This window comes from Lontra canadensis, unplaced genomic scaffold (genome assembly GCF_010015895.1).
Source record: "Lontra canadensis isolate GAN:19392208 unplaced genomic scaffold, GSC_riverotter_1.0 scaffold111, whole genome shotgun sequence".
Lineage (NCBI taxonomy): Eukaryota > Metazoa > Chordata > Mammalia > Carnivora > Mustelidae > Lontra > Lontra canadensis.
This window is the reverse complement of record NW_022631105.1, coordinates 5,002,127-5,029,412: the sequence shown is the minus strand read 5'-3', so window position 1 is coordinate 5,029,412 and position 27,286 is coordinate 5,002,127. Positions and strand designations below refer to the sequence as shown.

The window sequence follows — 27,286 nt, the reverse complement described above, 5'->3', positions numbered from 1 at the left end:
CATTCATTTGGTCCCTTGGAAAAAAATTGCAACAGCAAATTACCCGGGACCCCAAGCAAATACCGAGACTGCGTGTAAGATTTGAAATGCCTGACAAATATGAAACTACAGAATACAAAACCTTTTTAAGATCAGGTAAGTGTTTTGATTTTCTCTATTAGCCATTTTAAGGGGAAAATGTACCATAAGTTTAATATTTGGAAGAGAAAAACAATGTCTTTCTTAGAGCAACTCAATTTTTAAATTATAAAATATTTCACATATATACAGAAAAGAGTAAAACAGGCATGTATCACCTAAATTTAACAATTTTTAAATGTGGTTTGCTGTATTTATTTCAGATAGTTTTCTGCTTTTTCACAGAAATAAATGTTAATGGGTACCATTAAGGACTTCACCCCTTCCTTCTCCTCCTTTTACCCTCTGAGGTAGTAATTAACCTGAGTTGATGGATATCTTTGTTCCCTTCCTTTTATGTGTGATCTCCAGCAAAATACAATATTATATATTTTTAATATGTTTGTAGATACTCTGGAATGAATTGTAATACTGTCATGAATATGGATTGTAAGTCTTCGTGTGGACATACTTCGTTTCTCTTAGGTTTGGGACAGATGGGATGTACAGTAGGTATATGCTTAACTTTAAGGAAAATGACAATGTGTTTTCAAGATAGCTGTGCCATTTACTTTCCCCTCTGGCATGTACGGAATCTCTCCCTTTGCTCCAAATCTTCACCAACGTTTGACAAGCTCAGTTTTTTAGATTTTAGATATTCTAATGGGTAAGTAGTGGAACCATTGCAGCCTTAATCTGCATTTCCCTGATGACTAATGATTTTGAGCACCTTTTCATGTGCTTCATGGCCACCCGTATATCTTCTTTTGTAAAGTGTCTCTTCAAGTCCTTCATCTATTTTTTTTTAAAGATTTTATTTATTTATTTGACAGACAGAGATCACAAGTAGGCGGAGAGGGAGGAGGAAGCAGGCTCCCTGGGGAGCAAAGAGCTGGATGCAGGGATTGATCCCAGGACCCTGAAATTATGACCTGAGCCAAAGGCAGAGGCTTTAACCCACTGAGCCACCCAGGCGCCCATGTCCTTCAACCATTTTTAAATCGGAATGTTTATCTTCTGATTTTTAAGATTTTTAAAAATATATTTTGGATTCAAGTCCTTTGATATGTGAGTTGCAAATACTCTGTACGTCTCTGCCTTGTCTTTTTAGTCTCTTTTTAAAATTGAGACACAATTGACGTAGAACACCTTATTCATTTTGGAAGTACAGCAGAATGATTTGATACATGTGTACATGTATATATTGCAAAATGATAACCACAGCAAGTTTAGTTAACAGTTGTGTCCATCACACACAGTTACAATTTTTTTCTCTTGTGATAAGATCCCTGCTGGCAAGTTTCAATATACAATATTACTATTGTTAACCATAGTCACTATACTGTACATTTTGAATTCTCTCTTGAGTGGTGCCATTCAAGAAGAAAAATTTTAAATTTTGATGTTCAATTCATCCCAATTTCTTGTGTGGTTCTTTTTTTTTAAATCTTTTATTGAAGTAAACTTTGCCTATGTCAAGTGCACAAATATTCCCTTCTCTGTTTTTTTTTTTTTTTTTTAGAAATTTTAAGATTTTAGGTTTTACTTTACATTTTACATTAGGGCTGTGGTCCCTTTGAAGTGAATTTATGTGATGGGAGGGTGAGGATCAATGTTCATTTTCCTCATGTGGCTATCCATTTTTTCCAGCACCATTTCTTGAAAAAAATCTCCCTTTTTCCATCTCAGCATCTTTCAAAAAACAGTTAACTCTTTTTGGTGGGTCCCTTTCTGGACTCTGTTCTCACTCTCTCCAAAATTGTTTTGGTTATTGTATGTGGTTAGGTTGTTCGGATAGGTTTTAGAAACAGTTTGTCAATTCCTTCCAAAGAGACCACTGGTATTTTTAATTGTATTGGCTCTGTGGGTCAATTTGGGGAGAACTGACGTCTTAATAATATGGCTTCAGCTGTGTGGCACATATTTTGATACACTGAATTTTCATTTTCATTCAGTTCTCTGTATTTTTATATTCCCTTTGAGACTTTCTCTTTGGATTATTTGGAAATTGTTTAATTTCAGAGTCTTTGAATAATTTTCTCCTCTCTGCTACTGACATCCAATCTGATTCCATTATAGTCAGAAAATATACTCTGTGTGATCTCAGTTCTTCTAGGTTTTTTGAGGTTTGTTTTATGATCCAGAATATGGTCCATCCCTGGTGAACGCTCCAGGCACGTCTGGAAAAACCATGAATTTGCTATTGTTGGGTACAGAGTTCCTTCATACACATCAACTAGATCCTGTTGGTTGATTTTATTGTTCACTTGTTGATGTCCTTGTTGAGTTTTTGGCTAGTTGTCCTGTCAGTTGCTAAGACGGGATGTTGAAAACCCCAACTATAATTGTGGATTTGTTAGGTTCTATTTTAACTCTCACCGGTTTTTGCTTCATGTATTTTGAGCTATTTTTTGACGTGTTTCTATTTGGAACCATTATGTCTCACTGGTGCACTAAACCTTTTATCATAAGGTCATGTCTCTGTCTCTAGTAATTTTCTCTGCTCTGAAATCTGTTTTATCTAATATTAATAGAGCCACTCGTACTTTTTTTTTAAGGTAGGCTCCAAACCCAATGTGAGGATTGAACTCACAACCCTGAGATCAAGAGTCACATCCTCTATCGATTGAGGCAGCCAGCCACCCAGCTGGTTTTTTTTTTTAATTAATATTTGCAAGTATATCCTTTTCTGTCCTTTTATTATTAATCTACCTATGTTTCATTGAAGTAAGTTTCTTGTAGGTAGCATATTGTCAGAACATTTTTTAAATCTACTCTGTTAATCCATGCTTTTAACTGGTATATTTAGATCATTTGCATTTAAGACAATTATGGATGTCAGAGTTTCTCAGTCATTTTATTTGTTTTTTGTTTGTTTCCTCTGTTTCTCAATCTTCTGTTTCTCTTATTTTTGGTGAGTTACTTGAGCATTTTCAAAATTCCATCTTGATTTGTTTATAATGTTTTTTAAAAGGTTGCTTTGTATGGCTTCTTTAGTGGTTGCTGTAGGTATTAACACAATATGTCTATAACTTACCAAGGTCTCCTTGAATCAATGTTTTGTCACTTCAAGTAAAGTGTAAACCATTCCTTAGCCTCCTCATTTTAAAAATATAACTCTTGAATTTTGAGCACTACATCAGATGGTGTTATAATTGTGGCTTCAAAAGTCAAATATGATTGAAGAAACTTATGAGAGTTTCTTAATGAGTCTATCATATTTACCCCAATTTTCATCCATTTTGATGTTCTTTTTGCTGAAGTTCCAAGCCTCCTTCTGTTATCATTTCCTTGTTTAGAGAACTTTCTTTTGCTATTCTTTAAGGGTGGGGCTGCTAGTCACCAAGTCTTAGTTTTTCTTCACTTGGGAGTGAAGAAAAACTTTTTCTCGTAATTCCCAAAGGATATTTTTGCTGGGTATAGAATTTGCAGTTGACAGTTCTTTCTTTTTTCTTTTTAAAGATTTTATTTATTTATTTGACAGAGAGGGAGAGACAGCAAGAGAGGGAATACAAGCAGGCAGAGTGGGAGCAGGAGAAGCAGGCTCCCCACTGAGCAGGGATTCCCCATCTGCAGCTCAATCCCAGGGTCCTGGAATCATGACCCCGAGTCGAAGGCAGTTGCTTCATGACTGAGCCACGCAGGTACCCCTGACAGTTCTTTTCTTTCAGCATTCAAAAATGTTTTGTCACTTTCTTCTCTCCCCCATGATTTCAGATGAGAAACCCATAGTCATTCAGGTCGTTCCTCTATGAATCCCGTGTTTTTTCTCTCTGGCTACTTTCAAGAGTTGTCCTCTGTCTTCAGTTTTCAGACACATTATGATCGGTCCTGCCATGGATTTCTTTGGTTTATCACATTTGGTGGATTTTTCAGCCTCCTGAGGCTATAGATGTCCAACTTCCCTGAATTTAGGAAGTTTCTGGCCTTATTTCCAAGAGTACTTTTTTGGCCCCACTCTGACTCCTCTCCTTCCAGAGCTTTGATAATACAAAGATCAGCTCTTTTGTTGTCTGTACACAAGTTCCTGAGACTGGTTTTTAAAAATTTTTTTAAATTAACATATAATGTTAATTATATGTGACATGGCACTATCTTGGGGAGAACCAGAGCTCCACCTGCTTCCCCCCAGGCCAACTTATGGAGGACCAGCTCCCTGCTCAGCCTGCCCACACCACCCATGCAGGTAATCAGAGCTCTGCCTGCTTCTGCCAGGAAGAGGGATGAAAGGAGTAGGTTCTGCTCAGGCCCACCCATGTCATTGCCTGCTGCTCCCTTGGGTGTGGTGGAAGGCCCACTGCCTGCCCACCACACTGAAGCCACAGGGGTCGGTGTGGTTCTCCCACTGCGGCTTGACTTGACTAGAGTAGGTTCAGCCAAAGGTTTTCTGTGGTTAGGCTTCTGTGGCCTGGTGGCTAGAGAGAACAGGTTTATCTTGGAGGTTTTGTGTGTGTGTGTGTGTGTGTCTGTTTGTCTGTCTGTCAGTTGTTCTACATGGAAGCTTCTACAGACCTCTGTCTGGGATTTATGGGTGGCAACAGGGAATTCAGGAGCTCACCACGTCCTTCCTCCATTCCTGAGATCTGCCTCAGGAATCTGCCTGCTAGTTTCTAACTTTCAGAGAACTTCCCATCCTTATCTGTTGTGTCATGTCCAGGATTTCTCAGGGGCAGGAAAGAGGGCCTAGTGGAAATGGGGTTACTGCATCTTGAAGAGAATCCCTTTTTAGCTATAATAATACAGCCTTTTATGTCCATTTTGGAAAGCACATCATAGATGTTGGAAAAGAAAGTTTATTCTTCAAAAACAAAGCAAAATATAAATCCACCAAGGAAATATGACAAATTACATTAAGCAAGTTCTTTTTCTAACTTTTTCTCTGATCTAGAGTTGTTCTTAAAATATTCCATTACTGTTTGTGGCCATATATATTGACATCTCTAATGATTTTAATGTAAGTATTTTACTGCAGCAATGTTTGATGTCTGCAAGCTCATCCCTACCTAGACTTTATTGTGACTTATTCTTACCGTGAGTGTAAATAACTTTCTGGATGCTCCTTCTAATGAATTCTGTACTTTTTAAAATGATACTTTGACTCCTCTATTCTTAGACTGTTCTACTTTTAACCATTTTAGTTCATGCCACTTATCTTTCGTGATTATATTTTGTTTCTTCATTGACAAGAGTGTTTATCTTTTTTTTTGAGTGTTTATCTTTTAATAGGAAATTTACCCCATCTTCATTTATTGTTATGACTGTTATGTTTGGGTTGGCGTCTGGCCTCTTATTTTATTCTCTGCAATGGAAGTTCTGGGCTGGGGTTTTAGCTCTCCTTCCCCACCTTTCCGAAATCCTTCAGTTACAACTAACTTCACACGACAGTGGAGGTAGTGTAGGTTCCAGGAAAACACCTGGCTCATTATAAAGGGAGTGAATTCAGGATATAGTTGTTCTTATGATCCTTTATCTGGTGGTAGTAATCTGTACCTACATAACTGTAATTGCCCTTTCTTGCAGGTAAGGACACTAACTATTCAAAGCCAGAATATATTGCTGGATTTTTAAAATATGGATTTAATGCCATTCTCAGTAAAAGCTTGGGCAGTGAGAGAGATGTGCCAGATACGAGGAATAAAATGTATGTTAATCCTCATTTTTTTATTGAGGTATAATTGACATATAACATTATATTAGTTTCAGGTATACAACATAATGATACAACATTTATATATATGTGGCCAAATAATCACTACAGTAAGTCTAGATAACTGGCTACCATGCATAGTTACAAAAAATTTGTGTGTGTGTATGTGTGTGTGATGAGAATTTTAAAGGTCTGCTCTCTTTGCTACTTTCAAATAAGCAGTATAGTTCTTATCTATAGTCACCATGTAGACATTATGTCCCCATGGCTTACTTATTTTACACTGGAGCTCTGTTCCCCCCACCCCCCAGCAACCACCAGTCCGTTCTCTGTATTGATGAGGTTGGGTTTTGGAGGTTTGTTGTTGTTTGTTACCAGATTCTTCATGTAAGTGAGATCATATTGTATTTATCTTTCTGACTTATTTCATTTCGTGTAATGCCCTCAGGAAAGATGTCATTCCTTTTTATGCTGGAAAGTATTCCGTTGTGTGTATCATAGCACGTTTTCTTTACCCATTCATGGGCTGATGGACAGTTAGGTTGTTTCCATATCTTGACTGTTGTAAATAATGCTGCCGGGAACATAGGGGTGTATGTATCTTTTTGAGTTAGTGTTTTCATTTTCTTCAAATGCAAACCCGGAAATGAAATCTTTGGGTCTTACATTAGCTCCCTTTTTAACTTTTTGAGGACTCTCCGTACTGGTTTCCACAGTGGCTGCACCAGTTTGCCTTCCCAGCAACACTGCACGAGGATTCGCTTTTCTTCACATCCTCTCCAACACTTGTCATTTCTTATCTTTTAGATAACACCATCCCTACAGGTGTGAGGTGATTATCTCATTATGGTTTGATTTGTCTTTCCCTGATCATGAGTGATGCTGAGCACCTTTTCTTGTACCTGTTGGCCATCAGTCTGCCTTCTTTGGAAAAATATCTATTCAGATCTTCTGCCCATTTTTTAATTGAATTGTTTGCTGTTGAGTTTTATGAATTCTTTATAAATTTTAGATACGAACCCCTTGTCAGATAGATGATTTTGTCTCATTCAGTAGGATGCCTTTTCATTTTGTTGCTAATTTCCTTTGCCTTGTGGGGGCTTTTTAGCTTGATGTAGTCCCACTTATTTATTGATACTTTTGTTGCCTTTGCTTTTGGTGCCAGATCCAAAAAGTCATCACCAAGACTGATGTCAAGAAGCTTATAGCCTTTGTTTTTCTCTAGGATTTTTATGGTTTCAGGTCTTACATTCAAGTCGTTAATCTATTTCAAGTTAATTTTTGTGTATGGTGTAAGATAGTGGTCCACTTTACTCTTTTGCGTGTGGCTGTCCGGTTTTCCCATCACCATTTATTGAAGAGACTATCCTTTCCCCATTGTATATTCTTGGCTCCTTTGTCATAATGAATCACATATGCATGATTTTATTTCTGGACTCTATTCTGTTCTGTTGATCTGTGTGTCTGTTTTTATGCCAATACCAAACCGTTTTAATTACCATAGCTTTGTAATAGAGTTTGAAGTCAAAGAGGGTGACGCCTCCAGCTTTGTTCTTGTCTTCTCAAAAGTGCTTTACCTCTTCAGCATCTTCTGTGGTTTCATACAAATCTTAGGATTCTTTGTTTTATTTCTATGAAAAATGCTATTGGAATTTTGATATGGATTGCATCCAATCTGTATATTGCTTTAGGTAGTAGGGACATCTTAACAATGTCAAGTTCTTCCAATCCATGAGCACAGAGTATCTTTCCATTTATTTGTGTCTTCTTTAATTTCTTTCACGAATGTCTTATAGTTTTCCAGTGTACAAGTCTATAAATGAATACATATTAATTTTTTAAAGAGTTACTAACCAGATTTTAATTTTGGCATATTAGAAATCTTCCTGTTTTTAGGGCTTGGAGTCAGTCCTAAATAATTCAAGAGCCTATTTCAAAATTCTAGAGTTTATCGTGTAGAGAACACCTTCCCCAGTTGCACCAAACGTGTTCTGGGGATTTACAAGAATTGCATTGCCCACAGGATCTTTTTATTAAATTACCAGTTAGGACATTTGGCCAAAGGGATATTTCTGATACAAAATGCTTCAGACAGCTACCTATTTTTTATTCAAAATCTGCTTTTTCTTATTGTTTTCCTTCATGTTGGTGCCTTTTTTTTTTCTTTAACTTGTGGCAAATTGGACATAACGTAAAAGGTACCATTGCACCATTTCTAACTGTATGATTCAGGGGCATTGAGGACCTTCACATTGTTTCAGAACGATCATCACCATCCCTCTCCAGAACTTTCTCATTAAACACTAACTCCCATTCTTCCCTCCCTCCAATCTCCCCGCAACTACCATTGTACTTTCTGTCTTTGTGAATTTTAACTACTCTTGGTACCTCGTAAAAATGGAATCATACAATAGTTGCCCGATTTATTTCATGTAGCATCATGTCCCCAAGGTTCATTCATGTTGTAGCACCTGTGCCTTAGTGGTTCTGATGGTTTCCAGCTCAAGAGGGTTGATATTCTTTCTGAAATCAATGAGAACTTCTTAAGGAATATAGGCATCTTCCTGTCACACAGAGACAAAATCTAGGCTCCAGGAAATAGGAGAAATTGGGGCCCACTGTGTCTTGTTGCAACTTATGTGTAACATGAACATTTCAAACCACAAATATACGAATCAATAAAGCATGTAGGTAGCTAAATATCACTTACAGTGCGGCACACTTGAGAGATGTAGGGTTTATACGTGATGACATAGTCTATCTGGGTCATAATGTAAGAAAAAGAATTTAAATTTATTCAAACATATAACTCAATATGAACTTAATTTAGAGGACGGCTATTTTTTTCAAGATTTATTTATTTATATTGGGGGGCAAATGCAGAGGGAGAGAGATTTCTTTTTTTTTTAATTTTTTATTTTTTATAAACATATAATATATTTTTATCCCCAGGGGTACAGGTCTGTGAATCGCCAGGTTTACACACTTCACAGCACTCACCACAGCACATACCCTCCCCAGTGTCCATAACCCCACCCCCCTCTCCCAATCCCCCTCCCCCCAGCAACCCTCAGTTTGTTTTGTGAGATTAAGAGTCACTTATGGTTTGTCTCCCTCCCAATCCCATCTTGTTTCATTTATTCTTCTCCTACCCCCTTAACCCCCCATGTTGCATGGGAGAGAGATTTCTAAGCAGACTCCCCACTGAGCATGGAGCCTGATGCGGGGCTCCATCCCAGGACCCTGAGATCATGACCTGAGCCAAAATCAAAGAGTCAAAAGCTTCACTGACAGCATCACCCAGGCACTCCATGGTACAACTTTTTTCTTAACTGGATAGTGAACTCCCACAAAAGAAAGCAATATTTTTGAATGCCTATAAGTGATGAGTTTCTTGCCACACCATCAACTCTTCTCCCTAAATCTCATCTCCTAAAATAGTGCAGCTGCCTTTGCTTCCTTTCCCCCATCATGTGATTGTTAGGAAGAACAGAAACTTTAGAGAGAGACTGTCTATAGAGAGAAGTGAATTTGGAAGTTTTAATATTCAGAATATTAACTTATTTAACAGGAAATTCAATTATGTACAAGGTACACTTGTGTTTAAAATAAACTTCAACTACCAGGAATGACTACTACTATTGGGGTCCAAGCAGATTTTCAGCCATCCTCATGCTAATCTTACAATTGCATTAAGTGGGATTTCCATTTCAGCTGTGTCTTAAAATTTGCATGGTTATTTTCCTAGCTGTAGAAGTATTTGATACAGGTTTTTGGAGAGTACATTTTTATGTTGATTGGTCTTCTGATTTAATTTTTTATCTTTTGACTTTTCAATTTTGAAATGATGTCAGGCTTACAAAATGGTTGTCAAACTATCTCAAAGACTTCCTATATAGCCTTTTCTCAGAGTCCCCAAACACTAACATCTTCCACAACCTCAGAACTAGAACAATGAACAACACCAGGAAGTGAACATTAATACAATACCACTAGCTAATCTACAGACATGATTCAAATGTTTGCAGTTGCCCCACTGGCGTCCTTTGGACCCAACCCCAGACCCCTGATTGCATGTGGAGTTCCTAAGCCCTTGGTTTTCTTTCATCTGAAACCTCTCCTAAGTCTTTATCTTTCTTGACTATAAAACCTTTTAAGAGATCTAACCAGTTATTTTCTAGAATGTTTCTCAGTTTGAGCTTGATGTCTCCTTGAGATCAAATCCAGGTCGTGCTTTTTGGCAGGAATACCATAGACGTGATTTTGTGTCATCCTCAGAGCATCACATTAGGAGACACTCGATGTCTCTTTGTCCCATTTACTGGTGAAGTGACTGAGGGTAAAATTACTTTCAATCACTTGCCTGAAACGGAAGCTGTCAGGTTTCTGCACTGTAAAATGACTATTTAGCCTTTTGTAATTAATAAGTGTGCAGATTTCTTTTAACTGTTAATCACAGAAAACCTGGAAATTATACACACACACACACACACACACACACACACACACACACATATATATATATATATATGGACAAGTCAACATACCCCCAGTTCCATTGCTTTTTCTTTTTCTCCTGTCTTAGTGCACAAGGTATGTAAGCCAATGCCCCTGCTTGCTCCTTAATATACTCTGTGTCTGTCTCTGTGCCATAATTTTCCCTTTTTGCAAGGACCCCAGTCTTCTTGGACTAGGTCACCTTAATGACACCTCCCTCATTGCTTCCGCAACAATCCCACTTCCCAATAAGGCCACATCCTAAGATACTGTGGGTTCAGACTTCAACATGTGAATGTAGGGGAGACACAATTCAACTCACAACAGTTCCAGTTTATACCGTACTCTTGTTAATCTGTATGATCAGCAAAGAATAGAGCAGCTAACCAAGGACCACCAAACTCAGGCCTTGTCCGAATCTCTTTTACCCTGGAAAACTGCTTGCTTAGGTGAGAAAAGTTTAGGCCCAAAAAGACCACAGCAACATTTATCAATTAATTTTAGAGAAACTCATACACCTAGGGACCTGGAGAGTCCTAGTGTGACATAGTCGCAGGCCCCTTCACTGTCATTGTCTCATTCCTCCTGGGGGACTTCATTTATCTACAGTTTTCTTAAAATGATGTGCTGGGACTGAATATGATATTAGCGATGTGACCTAAGTAGCCCGAGTCCACCCTGGACCATCATGTCCCTCGTTCTTGTGTTATTCTTCCGTTGTCCCCCACCTCTGTGTCTCATCTACTTCCTCTTTGAGAACTCAATGATCTTCCTGGAATTTAAGCCTATGGGTTGTCCTCCTGCTTGTCTCTGTGAAGCCGCATGAAGGATGCCCCCCCCCCCACAACACCCTTCCCAGCTGCTCAGCCCTTTCCCTGGTCCCACTCCCAGGAGCACGATGGCAGCTTCTATGTGGTAGGCGCAGCTTCCTCTAGTGTTGGGTAAAAATGCTCACTAAGCAAGTCTCTCTTCCTCCATGGCGACACCTGCCCGTGGATATGCTGAAGTTCTGTGTGGGGTGTAGTGGAGGCATCCTTTCCTGGCATTTTCTCCCCCACTTCTCTTTCCACTAAGTTGCAGGGGCATAGTGACTTTTGATTTGGACCCCACGCGCTGGCCACACAGTCCATTAGCCCAGCCATGGGCACTGAGCCCAGCTGGGCCAATGAATCCTTATTTGTGACTTTTTGAGAAAGAGGAAGTCGTACCAGTTTCTCCTTGGGTGCTGGACCATGGGTTATGCTGCTGTTGGCCACGTTTCCCACTCTGCAGAATAAAGAAGTGAAAACGTGCCAGGTTGCAGAGAGAGGATAAGAATCATATAATGAGCCTCATGTGATATTAACGGTCTGCCAGGCACTGTTCTGAACATTGGACATTTTAATTCATTGAACACTCCCAACCCATGAGGTAGGCTGATGATGTTGTAGTTACTGTTACTCCCAGACGTAAAGGCAAGAACAGAAGTAGACCGAGTGTCTAAGTGACTCTCAAGCCTCTTGCCCCAGTCATTCTTCTTTTTTAATTAATTATTTTTATTAACATATGATGTATTATTTGCCCGAGGGGTATAAGGTCTGTGAATCATCATCCAGTCATTCTTGAAGGCTCTAGTGGCACATCTGTCACTAGGTCCTGTGGGACATTTGGGTCCCCTTCCGAGAGATTTCCCTTCCTTATGCTTAAGCTAGCTGTAGTAGGTCTGTCCTTGACAACCAAAATATGTTTCAGAATGAACCAGATAATGTAGCAATTCAAACAATAATTAATAGCTAATAACTAATATTATTAGAATTCAGCTCCTATTTTTCTCTCATGTGCATGAAAGAAATAACACATTTCTGTCAAATCCTTAGAAGAAATCCAGTCACGCCATACCCACTGCATTTCTTTTTTTTTTTTTTTTTTAAGATTTTTAGTTTATTTTTTTGACAGACAGAGATCACAAGTAGGCAGAGAGGCAGGCAGAGAGAGAGAGAGGAAGGAAGCAGGCTCCCCTCTGAGCAGACAGCCCAATGCGGGGCTCAATCCCAGGACCCTGGGATCATGACCTGAGCCGAAGGCAGAGGCTTTAACCCACTGAGCCACCCAGGCGCCCCACCCACTGCATTTCTTTCTGCAGCAAGCTAAAGCACGGGATTCTCTCTGAAGGTGACACAATGAAGTTAATCTGAACCTTCAATGTGTGTAAGTGTATTAATATGCTTCTGTAATAGAAACCAAAATATAGGTACAATTCATGGTTATACTATGTTCAGCCTAGAATTAAGACGGCCAAAACAGCACCTCCAGGAAAGAGCAATTATTGCTGATATTCAGGAAGGAGTAATTTAGAAAATACTAGAATACCATAAGAGAGCAAAGAAGATTTTGTATTTTAATTTTGGTATTTTCAACTGTACTGTTACCTTATTATCATAACGGTCAGTTAAGGGAATGAAGAAGAAAAATGCAAATAAAGAAAGGTGCTTCAGCGAGATCCCAAATTGGGTTTTTTTTTTTTTCCTTTTATTGATGCCTGCAGGTGTCTTCAAAAACATTACCCAGCCAACCTACCTACTGCCAGCGTGGTTATTTGCTTCTACAATGAGGAATTTAACGCCTTGTTTCGGACCATGTCCAGTGTCATAAACCTCACTCCGCAGTACCTCCTTGAAGAAATCATTTTGGTAGATGACATGAGCGACTTTGGTAAGACAGAACGCCATCTGCCTATGTCATGGGCTCTGAAGCAGTGCGGTCTCTGACGGCCGGTGTGTGACTTTACCCTTTCTAGACATTTTCCACTTGGTGGGTGTCAAGGCAGAAGCTGTGGGCACACCGGTGGGGATGTAAGTGCTGGTCCCTGTCCTGTGGTGTGGGGCTCACGGGTGGTGAGCACTTCCATGAGGTGACTAAATGTAGGGGCAACATAAGACCAACCTGGTCTTCAGGGATCACGGAGGACATTCAGGAAGAAGCGACGGCTCCGCTGAGGTCTGAGGTGCCCAGCTGGAGAGGAGGGGAAGAGTGTTCTAGGCAGAGGCCATAGCACCATAAAGGCCCAGAGGCCAGAGGTAATGTGGTGAGTTGGGAATAGTTCTGTACTTCATGTAGTGTGTGTGTGTGTGTGTGTGTGTGTGTGTAGCATTGGGGGAGGGGGGTGGACATAAAACCAGAGCTATAACAAGACCACATGGCTTGTGAAGGGCACTGTTGGAATTTTCTGTGAAGTGGAGTGCTGTGACAGGCTTAATGCAGGGGAGTGACATGACCCAAGTCCTCCTCGGGAAATAATTCTTTTTTTTTTTAAAGATTTTATTTATTTATTTGACAGAGAAATCACAAGTAGGCAGAGAGGCAGGTGGTGGGGGAGGGGAAGCAGACACGGGACTTGATCCCAGGACCCTGAGATCATGACCTGAGCCAAAGGCAGAGGCTTAACCCACTGAGCCACTCAGGCGCCCCACAAAGAATTCTTTTTTTAAAAAGTTTTTTTAATACTCCATAGTGTATATGGACCACATCTTCCTTATCCATTCGTCCGTTGAAGGGCATCTTGGTTCTTTCCACAGTTTGGCAACCGTGGCCATTGCTGCTATAAACATTGGGGTACAGATGGCCCTTCTTTTCACTACATCTGTATCTTTGGGGTAAATACCCAGTAGTGCAATTGCAGGGTCATAGGGAAGCTCTGTTTTTAATTTCTTGAGGAATCTCCACACTGTTCTCCAAAGTGGCTGCACCAACTTGCATTCCCACCAACAGTGTAAGAGGGTTCCCCTTTCTCCACATCCCCTCCAACACATGTTGTTTTCTGTCTTGCTAATTTTGGCCATTCTGACTGGTGTAAGGTGGTATCTCAATGTGTTTTGTTTTGTTTTGTTTTTTTACATACAAAAATAGCTTTATTATCTACTTTTGAAAAACAGTGTTAGGTATAATTTCTTCATTTTTTAATTTTTTTTTATTTTTCAGCGTAACAGTATTCATTATTTTTGCACCACACCCAGTACTCCATGCAATCCATGCCCTCTCCAATACCCACCACCTGGATCACCCAACCTCCCACCCCCCGCCCCTTCAAAACTCTCAGATTGTTTTTCAGAGTCCATAGTCTCTCATGGTTCACCTCCCCTTCCAATTTCCCTCAACTCCCTTCTCCTCTCCATCTCCCCTTGTCCTCCCTGCTATTTGTTATGCTCCACAAATAAGTGAAACCATATGATAATTGACTTTCTCTGCTTGACTTTCCACAGTTTGGCGACTGTGGCCATTGCTGCTATAAACATTGGGGTACAGATGGCCCTTCTTTTCACTACATTTGTATCTTTGGAGTAAATACCTAGTAGTGCAGTTGCAGGGTCATAGGGAAGCTCTATTTTTAATTTCTTAAGGAATCTCCACACTGTTCTCCAAAGTGGCTGCACCAACTTGCATTCCCACCAACAGTGTAAGAGGGTTCCCCTTTCTCCACATCCCCTCCAACACATGTTGTTTCCTGTCTTGCTAATTTTGGCCATTCTAAGTGGTGTAAGGTGGTATCTCAATGTGGTTTTAATTTGAATCTCCCTGATGGCTAGTGATGATGAACATTTTTTCATGTGTCTGATAGCCATTTGTATGTCTTCATTGGAGAAGTGTCTGTTCATATCTTCTGCCCATTTTTTGATATGATTGTCTGTTTTGTGTGTGTTGAGTTTGAGGAGTTCTTTATAGATCCTGGATATCAACCTTTTGTCTGTACTGTCATTTGCAAATGAGTATGATGCCTCCATCAGAAAGGATGAATACCCAACTTTTGTAGCAACATGGACGGGACTGGAAGAGATTATGCTGAGTGAAATAAGTCAAGCAGAGAGAGTCAATTATCATATGGTTTCACTTATTTGAGGAGCATAACAAATAGCATGGAGGACAAGGGGAGTTAGAGAGGAGAAGGGAGTTGAGGGAAATTGGAAGGGGAGGTGAACCGTGAGAGACTATGGACTCTGAAAAACATCTGAGGGTTTTGAAGGGGCGGGGGGTGGGAGGTTGGGGGAACCAGGTGGTGGTTATGGAGAGAGCACAGATTGCATGGAGCACTAGGTGTGGTGCAAAAAACAATGAATACTGTTAACGCTGAAAATAAATTTTAAAAATGAAATTAAATAAATAAATAAATAAATAAAAATATTTTACTGGTTAAAAAAAAAAGTTTTTTTAAAAATATTTATTTATTTGAGAGAGAGAGAGAGAAAAGAGGGGAGGGGCCAGGGAGAGGAAGAGAGAAATGCAAGCAGACTCCACCCTGAGCCCGAATAGGGCCTGATCCCATGACCCTAAACCAAGATGAGGCCTGAGCCGAAACCAAGACTCAGAGGCTCAACCTCCTGCAGCAGCTCGGCGGCCCTCCTGAAAGAATTCTCGTCGCACCCCCGGAAGCCCAGTGCGTGTTCCTCCCTGCCCGCTGGCTGGAAGGAGTTGTGATACTAGCACAAGATCTGATTGAAAGCACTTGGCCTTTGAAATGAGTCATCTGTTTTATACCCGAATTATAAACCTGAGGCAAGCCAAGAGGACCCAGATGAATGAAAACTTCTTGGAGTCTGCAGATGCCTGTGGGGTCCATTCCCCACGGAAGCAATATGTCAGTACTGGAGAGATACCCTGCCTGAAAGTTAACCTAATCTGCTGTGAATCTGACCCTTGGCGGGCTGGGAAAGGAAGGAGGGACAGAAGGAAGGTAAATTGGCAGGGGTAGAAAAGAAGCCGTCCCGGGAGACTCACCAGTGGGGAAGTGACTCTAGGTGTGTCAGATGGAAGGTGGAAAAAACTGCTCAAGCTAATGTTGGCCGCATGTAGGAATTTCGCTCGGTGGCCAGGCACTACCGTTTATGACATTATTTCTCCGGGAGCCATTGTTTGTTTCTACTGTTGTGCGCAGGAGGTGAGGTGCGGAGACGGTCAGATTCCTAACCTGATCAGTTGCACTGAGACCCACATCTGGCCGCATGCTGGGCGGGGGGTGGGGTGGGAGGGGATCTTCTGCGAGACTGTGGAGTTCTGACCACTCACCTAGAAGGACAAGGGTCCTGCTGTGGACATACAGTTCCAGGATGGCCATGGGATAGCTCCCCAAGCCTTTCAGAACGATGCCATGATGGGACAGCTGGGTGGCTCAGTCGGTTAAGCATCTGCCTTCGGCTGAGGTCATGATCCCAGGGTCCTGGGATCGAGTCCCACGTTGGGCTCCCTGTTCAGTAGGAAGCCTGCTTCTCCTGCCCCTGCCTGCTGCTCCCTGTTTGTGCTTTTTCTGTCAAATAAATAAATAAAATCTTTAAAAAGAAAAGAAAAAAGAAAAAAAAAGGACCACGCCATCAGTTCAGAGGCGCACCCAGTGACCACTCAGAAACTTCGGCCCCAGGGGAATCACCACCGGTGCCCAGCATCTGGCTGCTGCTGGACCAGATGTGCCGACTTCTCCTCCTCCGTCCGGGCTCGCCTAGGATGTGGTTTCACCTGCTGCACCAAGGAGGCTACTGTCTGACCCATTCAGATGCTCAAACACACCCAAGAAACCCTATCCCTTACCCCCCCACTCCCACCCCGCCGCTCACTCTGCTGCTGTGGGTGGTCCTCCCCGGGGACGGAGCTGAGACACTTTGCACAGCTGAAAGCGAGAAAGTCGGGTTGCTCGGGAGCACCACAGCTCAGGCTTTTTTGATTAAAATTTCAACTGATTTATCAAAATAGAGGTATTTCATTAGAAACACAGAAGGATGTGTGCAGAGTATCTCAATGCCGGGTATCTTTCTCTTCCTCATGTATGGTGAAGTGTTTGTTTGTTTGTTTGTTTTTAAAGATTTCATTTATTTATCAGAGAGAGGGAGAGACAGAAAGAGGAAGCATGAGAAGGGAGAAGGTCAGAGTGAGAAGCAGACTCCACATGAAGTTGGGACCCCGATGCGGGACTTGATCCCGGGACTCCAGGATCATGACCTAAGCCAAAGGCAATCACTTAACCCACTGAGCCACCCAGGCACCCAGGGTGAAGTTTTTAAAATTAGAACTTCTGTGGAAGAACACGGCTTTTAGGAATTAGTCGAAATTGTGATAAGTTGTTTTATTCTCTGTAGTTGTAGTTTATACATTGTCAAGAGTTGAGTTTTGTTTTGTTTCATTTGTTTTTCCCAGATGATTTGAAAGAGAAACTAGACCATCACCTGGAAATTTTTCGGGGAAAGATTAAATTCATAAGAAACAAGCAGAGAGAGGGGCTGATCCGATCGAGGCTGATGGGAGCTGCTCGTGCTTCAGGTATGAGCCTTTCATTCATTCGGGACCTGACCCGTTATCTGTGTGCTGGAGCCCTTCCTGCCTGAACAGGACCTCGTGGGCCCCTGCAAGTCTCCACTGGCATGAACAGAAGACCAGAAGTGCCCTTCAGCCAGAGGAATCTTGGACTCTGAAAGTACCCATTCTGCTCCAAAATGTCGATTCGTTATTTCGGAAGGCAGGTATATTTTTTTGCAGGGGCCATAATGTCAGCCCCCGTCACTGGATGGGTTCCCCCAGATACAGACTGAGATGGAGCTGCCCATGCAGCCAGCAGAGCAACACTGCATGGGGACAGCGGGGGCCATGGTGCAGCGGCCCGTCCCATGGGAAACCCCGAGGCTAAGTGCTCCGGTGGGCTGTGCGGCTCTCCAAAGCTCAGGTGAGCTACTGGGGAGCTCCAAAGCACAGATCGCCCAGGAGAGGGGTCCAGCTCAGGCTTTCCACCCCCAACACACATGCACACATATACACACACTCAGAGTGTGCTTGTCATTAGCTGCGAGTCCCTGGGGAGGCTGGGGGACATTGGTGTGACTACTGCGGCAGATCCCAAAGCCTGGGAAACTGTCAGGCCGGGTCGCCTGAAGGGAGTCTGAGCTGAGAGGCAGTGGCATCACTCCTGTCCCTGTCTCTGTGGTCACGTGGCCTCCTCCCTGTGTCCACGTCTCCCTTGGGTCAAGGGCCCCCCGATACTCCAGCAGGACCTCACCATTATGAATTCCATCTGCAACAACCCTATTTCCAAATACAGTCACCTTCTCAGGTACTGGGGGTTAGGACTTGAATATATCTTTTGGGGGGGACACAAATCAACACATAAAACTACCATAGAGTTTTGGGTGTTTTTGTTTTGTTTTTTTTGTGTTTTTTTGTTTGTTTTTTTAAAAAGATTTTATTTATTTATTTGACAGAGAGACAGACAGAGGTCACAAGTAAGCAGAGAGGCAGGCAGAGAGAGAGGGGGAAGCAGGCTCCCTGCTGAGCAGAGAGCCTGATGCGGGCCTCGATCCCAGGACCCTGAGATCATGACCTGAGCTGAAGGCAGAGGCTTAACCCACTGAGCCACCCAGGCGCCCCTGTTTTGTTTTTTAAAGAGAAAGTCTTTCATTTTTTATTTTGAAAAATGTCAAAGCCACAGAACGCTTACATAAACCTTCCCCTAGATTTACAGGATGCTGATATCTGACAATACACACACTAGCTCTCCTCTGCCATCCCTCCCCCTACACACGCAACACACACACACACACACACATTGCCTCTATGTCTAAAAGTAAGATCAGCTTATACTTTTTTTTAAACTGTTTTCCTATACTTTGCTTTACTAGACTTTTAGAATGAATTGTATGGTGTTCCCCCGCCCCCATCCTTTTCTTTTTGCTGAATATCTAGTAAAACAGATTATCTGTGTTTGGAAAATTACATAAAATTGTCCTATAACCTGTCAAGGCACTGGTATCTTTTCTGGTTTCCTCTCTAATCCAGGTATTTTTTGAGGAGTGGGTTTTAAAGTTTTCAAACATCAGTAATTGCTCATCACTAGCTCAATTCCTATTGTGGTTGGAATTTGTGGACTGTTCTCTGGAGACTTTTTTGTCTTCAAGCTGGGTCAATTTTTCAAGACTTCTATGTGTTTTTAAAAAGAATACATTGTATCTTTTTGGTTGTAGGTTCCATATATGTCTAATTTTGTTTTTCAAATATTCTGTATTCTCATCCATCTAATTTGACTCGGCCCATCCATATCCAGTGGATTATGCTACAATCTTCCAACTATGATTCTCGATCTGTCCATCCTCTTCTGGCAGTTTCGTCGGGCTTGCATGTGCCCATCTGTCCATATTGGCCCGCCCCACCTGGGGACAAGGACGTGCTCCTGGCTTCGAAGCTGTGGGGTCCTGTGGGGTGGGCAGCAGCTCGTGATCCCTCATTAATGTATTCACGTGTTCACTCCTCCAGTCAAGGGTTTATCCAGCACTTACTATGGGCTATCCGGGCACATTTATTCTTTTTTCTTCATTTGTATCAACTCTATTGAGATACGCTTCACATATATTCTACCCTCCTGAACAGGGAGATGGGTTGTCGTGTGACGTTAACACGTGTGCACGTGTATAGACTGGTCTCTCCTGGAGGAAGTAGCAGTTGCCCTATCGCCAAGTGACTCTGCGGTGGGGGCCTGCAGTTCTGTCCCCGGCTGTCACTCACACTTTGTCACTTACTCATCCCCCCCCTCGCTCTACCCCCGATGACCTTCTTGCCGCTCCTCGGACACACCGAGTGTGCTGCTATCTCAGAGCCTCGGCGCATCATGTCTCCCCCCTGGAATTTTCTCCGTGTGTCTTCATGACCCGCCGCATCACTTTGCTCAGTTCTCTGTTCCAATGCTTCTTGATCAGAGAGGCCTTTCCAAGCCACCCAGTGTGAGATAGCAGACCCCTGCCTCTCTCCATCATCCTTACTTTGAGAGCTTTCTCTTCCTGATGTTTGTTGCCTCTGCCATCTGTCTGGGTTGGCAGTGCTGCTCACAGGATGACAGAAGTTGCCCATAAACCGCAGGAGCTGAGATGGAGCGCTGTGAACTCCGGGTTGTGGCTCAGGGAACAAAGGGAAATGACTGGGATGGGGGAGAGCAGTCCACTGGGAGAATCAGAAGGTGGGCTTTTCGCAAACAAGAAGGAGAAAGGAGAAAGCCATCATCAGATGGTGTGAACCTAAAGGGAAGGAGGTATTCCGCCGGCCGCACCCCCCATCCCCCGGCTGCAGGGGAGCAGAGCCGGTTGGTTTGGAAGTAGCCTTGGGTAAGTAGGAAATGCCAGTGTTGCCCTGGACCCAAGGATTCATGCTGCCTGCGGGGAAGGAGGAGCTTCCTATCAGCAAGGTAGATGGGGGCCAACAGCCTCTTCTAGGGAGGGTCAGGGTTTACTTTTTTTTTTTTTAAGATTTTATTTATTTATTTGATAGAGACACAGCGAGAGAGGGAACACAAGCGGGGGGTGTGGGAGAGGGAGAAGCAGGCTTCCCACCAAGCAGGGAGCCCAATGCAAGCTTGATCCTAAGACCCCGGGATCATGACCTGAGCTGAAGGTAGATGCTTAATGACTGAGCCATGCAGGCGCCCTGGGTCATGGCTTACATAAGGTAAGAAAGCTGTTAAGAGAATTTCGTGGAAAAAAATTAGTGTAGAGAAAGTCACTTTACATGAGGACCTTTGGAAAGGGTAAGAGGGTCATCCACTGTGGAAGGAAGGTGTTGGGGGAGCAAAGGCAGCGCGGCCTTGGGGGTGAGGACGCAGGAGAGTATCTTGCACGGAACTGGTTTGGACAGTCAGCGACTGGCCAGGAAGGCGGAGATGAGCTGTGGGTTTCCGAGGATACCTACAGCAGAGGGTTCAAACCTAGCGTGGTGCTGAGAGTGGGCGTGTTGCCTCGTGTTCAACAGAAGGAGGACCTGTGTCGTCTAGGATGGTAGACGGAACATTGCCCTCCCTAGGAGGTTTCCTAATCCCCAGAACCTGCTAATGGGCCTTATGTGGCCCACATGATTAAAAGGAAAGCCCTGAAGAGTTCTGTTATTTGATTGGGCTAAACTATTCTTCCATTCCGCTGCTGGGTTACATTGAGGTTATTTCTACTTGGGGCTCTTACCAATGCACAAATCCTTGGGTCCCTGTCTCTGGGCAGATAGGTGCGGCATGGCCATGGAGCGTATGTCCGGAAGTGAAATTGCTCGGATCCGGAGTGCACGGATGCGCTGATGTACGAGGTGATGTCAGACTAGCGATAGAAAGAGAATATTCCAGTAACCCCGAAGGGTCTGTACCATACCAACTGTATGGATGAACACATGTCGTTGTGAGGGAGCCAAAGAAGCTAAATGCAAAAGAATAAAGTTGGAAAATCAGCAGGACTAAGCTACAATATTGTTATGGATGCATGATTAGATGAAAAACTAAAAAACAACAACAACCAGGAAGTTATTGCCATAAACCTTTGGTTATAGCAGAGTGTCGAATGGGTGGTGGTAGGAGTGGGGGAGCACAAAATCCTAGGATGCTAACCAGGTGCTACATTTTGATTACGTGGTACTTACATGTGTGTTTACTTTCTGATACATCATTGAGCTCTACATTTATTTTTTTTAAAGATTTTATTTATTTATGTATTTGACAGAGAGAGATCACAAGTAGGCAGAGAGGCAGGCAGAGAGAGAGGAGGAAGCAGGCTCCCTGCTGAGCAGAGAGCCCGATGCAGGGCTCCATCCCAGGACCCTGAGATCATGACCTGAGCCGAAGGCAGAGGCTTAACCCACTGAGCCACCCAGGTGCCCCAAGAATATTTTGATGTTATTTAAAATAAATGAGATACAATGAGCTATGTTTAAATGTAAAAAACTGTAGAAACTAGAGACAGGCAGAAAAGAAAAGGAAATAAAGGAGGAGGAGTCTGTGTGAGGCTGGCAAGTCATTTGTTGTCTTTTTTAAAAATATTTTATTTCTTTGACAGACAGCAATCACAGGTAGGCAGAGAGGCAGGCAGAGGGTGGGGAAGCAGGCTCCCTGCTGAGCAGAGAGCCCTATCGGGGGCTTGATCCCAGGATGCCGGGATCATGACCTGAGCCGAAGGCAGAGGCTTAACCCACTGAGCCCCCAGGTGCCCCCATTTGTTGACTTTTAAAAGCGGCCCCACCCCGAGAGAGAGAGGAAGTGCCCCTGGATTGCAGGTGGCCAGTAAGGCTCTCCACAGGGAAGGTGGAGTGAGCAGTCGGGGGTCCTTGGTACATCCCAGACGCTCTCTGGGAGGAAGGCAGGGAAGGGTCCTTATCAGGCGGATTTGAGCTCACGCCCCTCACTCTAGGCCCTGTGGAGAAGTTGGCTTAATCTGGCAAGATGCAAATCTGGGATTAGATGGGATTCAGGTGAATTCTGTCTAACAGGCTATCTCTATGAACACGAGAGAGCATTCTCCTTCCTCTAACTGAGAACAACGGATGCAGAACAAATGCTCCATTTCCTGGCAGTGAACTTGAGGTTCCCACGGAATCTTCCTGCGAGCATAGGACTCCGCCAAGAGGACTTCCATGCCACGTTGTTCTGTTATGATGTGTAAATTACCCCCGTAAAACACTTTAGGATGAGTGTAAACCAGTAGAGTTTGTTGGACGGAGGTCCAGGGTAGCTTGTGCCCTTAGGCTTCACGGTGTAAATTAGAATCAGGAAAAGCTCGACATTGCATCTGGAACAATTTTAAATTCTTTTGCAACTTAAGATGCTACACTTATGGTCTTCCTGGGTCATTAAAATTGTCAAAAGTTGAAGTATTAAAATCTTTAAATGCCAAGGGTACATACACTGCATACGATAAACAAGACACAGGTCAGAATGGAAAGAAGGGCCTTTCTGTTGTTGCTCCCGTGGTGGTGTAGTTATTTGGGAGATAGTGAGTTATTTGGGAAAATGTTTAATCTTCATCTCATACCATAATCCAAATAAAGTCCAGCTTTAGCATTCATTTTAGCTTTTAAAACTAAATCATTAAATTAATAAAAGAATTTTAAAATTACAGAAAGAAAACTGAGATCAATACTCACCTGTTCAATGAATAACAAAATTTCAAAGCTTTAAACCTGAGGGAAAGGACAGAGCTGACTACCAAAACAGTAAACCTGTTGTGAACAAAAAATGATAAAATTAAATAACAATAGACTAGGGGAATTAGTACAACGTCCATGGAAAAAATTAATATTCTCAGTATGTAAAGTGTGTCTACAAAGCCATTAAAAAAAAAAAACCAGCATTCCAACACCTGAATGGGCATAGGATATAAACGTTTTATTTACAAATGGCTAATGGCCTGAAAATAGTTCAACCTCACTAGTTATACTTTTAAAAAGATGTTTTTTTTTTTTTAAGTGAGCTACAGTTGGCATCCGACATTATATTCATGTCAGGTATACGACATAATGATGTGATACGTGTATGTATTTTGGAACGATGGCCACATTAACCCTAGTTAGCATTCCTTACCTCCCATAGTTACTTTTTTTTTCTTGTGATGTGAGAACTTTTAAGATTTGTTCTCTTAGCAATCTTCAAATATACAATGCAGAATTGTTAACTATAGTCACCGAGTTGTACATTACATCCCAGGACTTATTCATCTTATAACATCTGAACCTGTTGACCACCTTCCCCCACCTCACCCACCCCCGCACTCTGGCAACCATCAGTCTGTTCTCTGACCCTCAGAGTTCAGGGTCTTTCGTAGATTCCACATATAAGTAAGATCATATGGTATTCCTCTTTCTCTGACTCATTTCACTTAGCTTAATGCCTTCACAGTCCATCCATGTCACAAGTGGCAGGATTTCCTTCTTTTTTCCAGCTGATGCAATAATGATATCCCGTCGCGTACATCCCTTCATCTGTCGGTGGACACTCAGGGCTGTTTCTACGTCTCGGCTATTGTAAATAACGCTGCAGTGAATGTGGAGTCCGGGTGACTCTAAAGGATCTCAGTTTCATTTCCTTCTGTATACCCACAAGTGCAATCGCTCGATTAGTTCCGTTTTATCATTTTTTGAGGAAAGTCCATAGTATTTTCTGTAGTGGGGTGCGCCAGTTTACATCCCCACAAACAGCACAAGGGTTGTTTTCTCCATATCCTCGCCAGCACTTCTTAGTTCTTGTCCTTTTAACAATAGATATTCTACCAGGTGTGAAGTAGTATCGTAACTGTGGTTTTGATTCATGGTCCCCTGATGATGAGTGATGTTGAGCCCGTTTTCATGTATCCCCCCTAGCTGGGGGGGAGGGGCGGAGGGACAATGAGCCGTTTTGCAGGCAGTCGCCCAAGTTTGGGTTGTAACACGGGACTGGAAATCCTCAAGGCTGAACTGAGACAGTGTTTCCAACTTAAAGGAACTGTGAGACTGTCAGTGAACCAAAGAGTAACCTGGGAAGTCTTGCACCAGCTCGGGTTTGTAACCAAGGGCAGGGAAAGGACCAGTCCTCCCTGTGGATTAAAAGGAACAGAATAGGGGTGCCTGGGCCGCTCAGTGCGTTAAGCCTCTGCCTTCAGCTCAGGTCATGATCTCAGGGTCCTGAGATTGAGTCCCACGTTGGGCTCCCTGCTCAGCAGGGAGCCTGCTCCCCCCCCCCCGGCCCTGCCTGCCTCTCTGCCTGCTTGTGATCTCTCTCTCTCTTTCTCTCTTTCTGTCAAATAAATAAATAAAATCTTAAAAAAAAAAAAAAAAGGAACAGAATACAGTGGCTCTTCCGAAGACTCCTGCTTATTCAAGGAGTCAGTAGAATACATGTGAGCATGTAGTGCCATTTTGGGTGGGTCGGTAAGAAACCGGTGAGCTGAGGGGTGCCCGGATGTCTCAGTTGTTAAGCATCTATCTGCCTTAGGCTCAGGTCAGGATTCCAGGGACCTGGGATCGAGCCCAGCATCGGGCTCCCTGTTTGGCAGGAAACCTGTTCTCCCTCTCCTGCTTCTCCTGCTTGTGTTCCCTCTTTTGCCGTCTCTCTCTGTGTCAAATAAATAAAATCTTTTAAAAAAGAAAGAAAAGAAAAGAAACCAGTGGGCTGAGGGATCAAGTTTCTGTCACTTTTAATGATTTAAAATATCAGGGCACCTGGGTGGCTCAGTGGGTTAAAGCCTCTACCTTCAGCTCAGGTCATGATCTCAGGGTTCTGGGATTGAGCCCCGCCTCGGGCTCTCTGCTGGGCGGGGAGCCTGCTTCCCTCTCTCTCTCTCTGCCTGCCTCTCTGCCTACTTGTGATCTCTGTCTGTCAAATAAATAAAATCTTTGTTAAAAAATGATTTAAAATACCGAGTGAATCGCACATAAGAATATTTGTAATTGAGTTAAAAAGTAGAGGATGTACTCTTTCTTTCCTAAGGATGTTTGTGGATTTATTGAGATAATTCACGTGTAATTCACCCATTAACGTATGCAATGCAGTGTTTTTTACTATATTCACGGGGTTATGGAACCATCACCATGATCTAGTTTTAGAACGTTTTTTTGCACTACAAAGAAACTGAATTGCCATCGCCTCTCCTCCCATTCCTCTTCCCCTCCACCAAATCCTCCAAAACCATTAATCTACCTTCTATACATTAATTTTTTTTTACCTACTCTAGGCACTTCATTTAATGGAATTATATCCTATATGGTCTCTTGTGACTGGTTCCTTTCATTTAGCATGATGTTTCCATGTCATAGCATGGGTCAGTATTTCATTCCCTCTTGTTGCCAAATAATGTCCCATTATGTGGATGTTTCCCATTTTGTTTATCCATTCATCCATTCATGGGCACTTGAGTTATGCCTCTTTTACTCTTAGGAAGAATATTGCTGTGAGCATTCACGTACAAGACTTTGTATAAACCTAAGTTTTCTTTCTTTGGGGTATTTGTGTACCCATTGTGTAGAATGTTGGGCTGTATGGCAACTGTATGCTTAGCTTCTAAAGAACTACTACATAATGTTTGGAAGAGACTGCAACATTTTACATTGCTGTCAGCAATGGACAAGGGTTCCAATTCCTCTGCAATTTCATTAACATCTGTGATTGGCTGCCTTTCTGATTATAGCCATCCTAGTGGATATGAAATATTATCTCACTATGATTTTGTTAGCATTTTCCTGATGATTAAAGATGTTGAGCACCTTTTCATATGCTTCTCAGCCATTTGTATATCTTCTTTGGGGAAATGTCTTTTCAAAGCCTTTGCCCATTTTTTTTTTTTTTAAGTAGACCCCACTCCTACCATGGAGCCCAACACGGGGCTTGAACTCACAACCCTGATCATAACCTGAGCCCAGATAAAGAGTAGGATGTTTCACTGACTGAGCCACCCAGGTGCCCCTCCTTTGCCCATTTTTTAAGTTCGGTTATCTTTTTTTATTATTATCGAGTTGTAAGAGTTCCTTACATATTCTGGATACAAGTCCTTTATCAAATGTGTGATTTTCAAATAATTTCTCCCATTTTGTGGATTTTTTTCAACTTTATGGTGTCTGTTTAAAAACAAAAAGTTTTTAATTTTTGTGAAGTCCTATTTATTTTTCCTTTTGTCACTTGTATTTTTGGTTTCACATCTAAGAAATCATCTAGCCTGAGGTCAGCATATGCTTCTGTTTTCTTCTAAGAGTTTTATAGTTTTAGTTCTGACATTTTAAGTCTGTGATTCATTTGACTTAGTTTTTGTGTTTGCCATGAGGGGGCCCAACTTCATTCTTTTTCTTTTTCTTCTCTTCTCTTCTCTTCTCTTCTCTTTTCTCTTAAGCAGGCTCCATGCCCAGTGTGGAGCCCAGCACAGGGCTTGAACTCATGACCCTGAGATCAAGACCTGAGATGAAATCAAAAGTCAGACGCTTAACCAACTGAGCCACCCAGGCACCCCTCTTTTTCATGTGGATACCCAGATGTGTTGGGACCATTCACTGAAGAGATTAATTCTTTCCCCCATTGAACTGGCTGGGCAGCCTTGTCAAATGTCAACTAACCACAAATGTTTGGTTTATTTCTATACTCTCAATTCTATCCCTTTGATCTCTTCCTTATCCCTATGCCAGTGTCATACTGTTTTATTATTACAGCTTTGTAGTAAGTTTTAAAATCCAGAAGTCCTTCAACTTTGTTCTTTTTCAAGATCATTTTAGCTAATGTGGGTTCTTTGCCTTTCCGTATGAATTTTAGGATCAATTTCTTCA

General features: G+C 42.4%; 1 protein-coding gene across 3 annotated transcripts in view; it reads left to right on the top strand.

The window, feature by feature from the left end:
- GALNTL5 (polypeptide N-acetylgalactosaminyltransferase like 5) overlaps positions 1–27,286 on the top strand; it is a 54,662-nt gene that overhangs the window by 7,421 nt on the left and 19,955 nt on the right. Inside the window, exons 1-3 of one of the 3 annotated variants that reach the window (XM_032840238.1) lie at positions 43–135; positions 12,786–12,952; positions 17,417–17,539. In XM_032840238.1, coding sequence (XP_032696129.1) covers positions 12,877–12,952; positions 17,417–17,539 — 199 coding nt within the window. In that variant the 5' untranslated portion in view covers positions 43–135; positions 12,786–12,876. Of the gene's footprint in view, positions 1–42; positions 136–12,357; positions 12,449–12,785; positions 12,953–17,416; positions 17,540–27,286 lie in introns of those variants that run through there. The other 2 variants (XM_032840240.1, XM_032840239.1) reach the window with 2 other exon arrangements.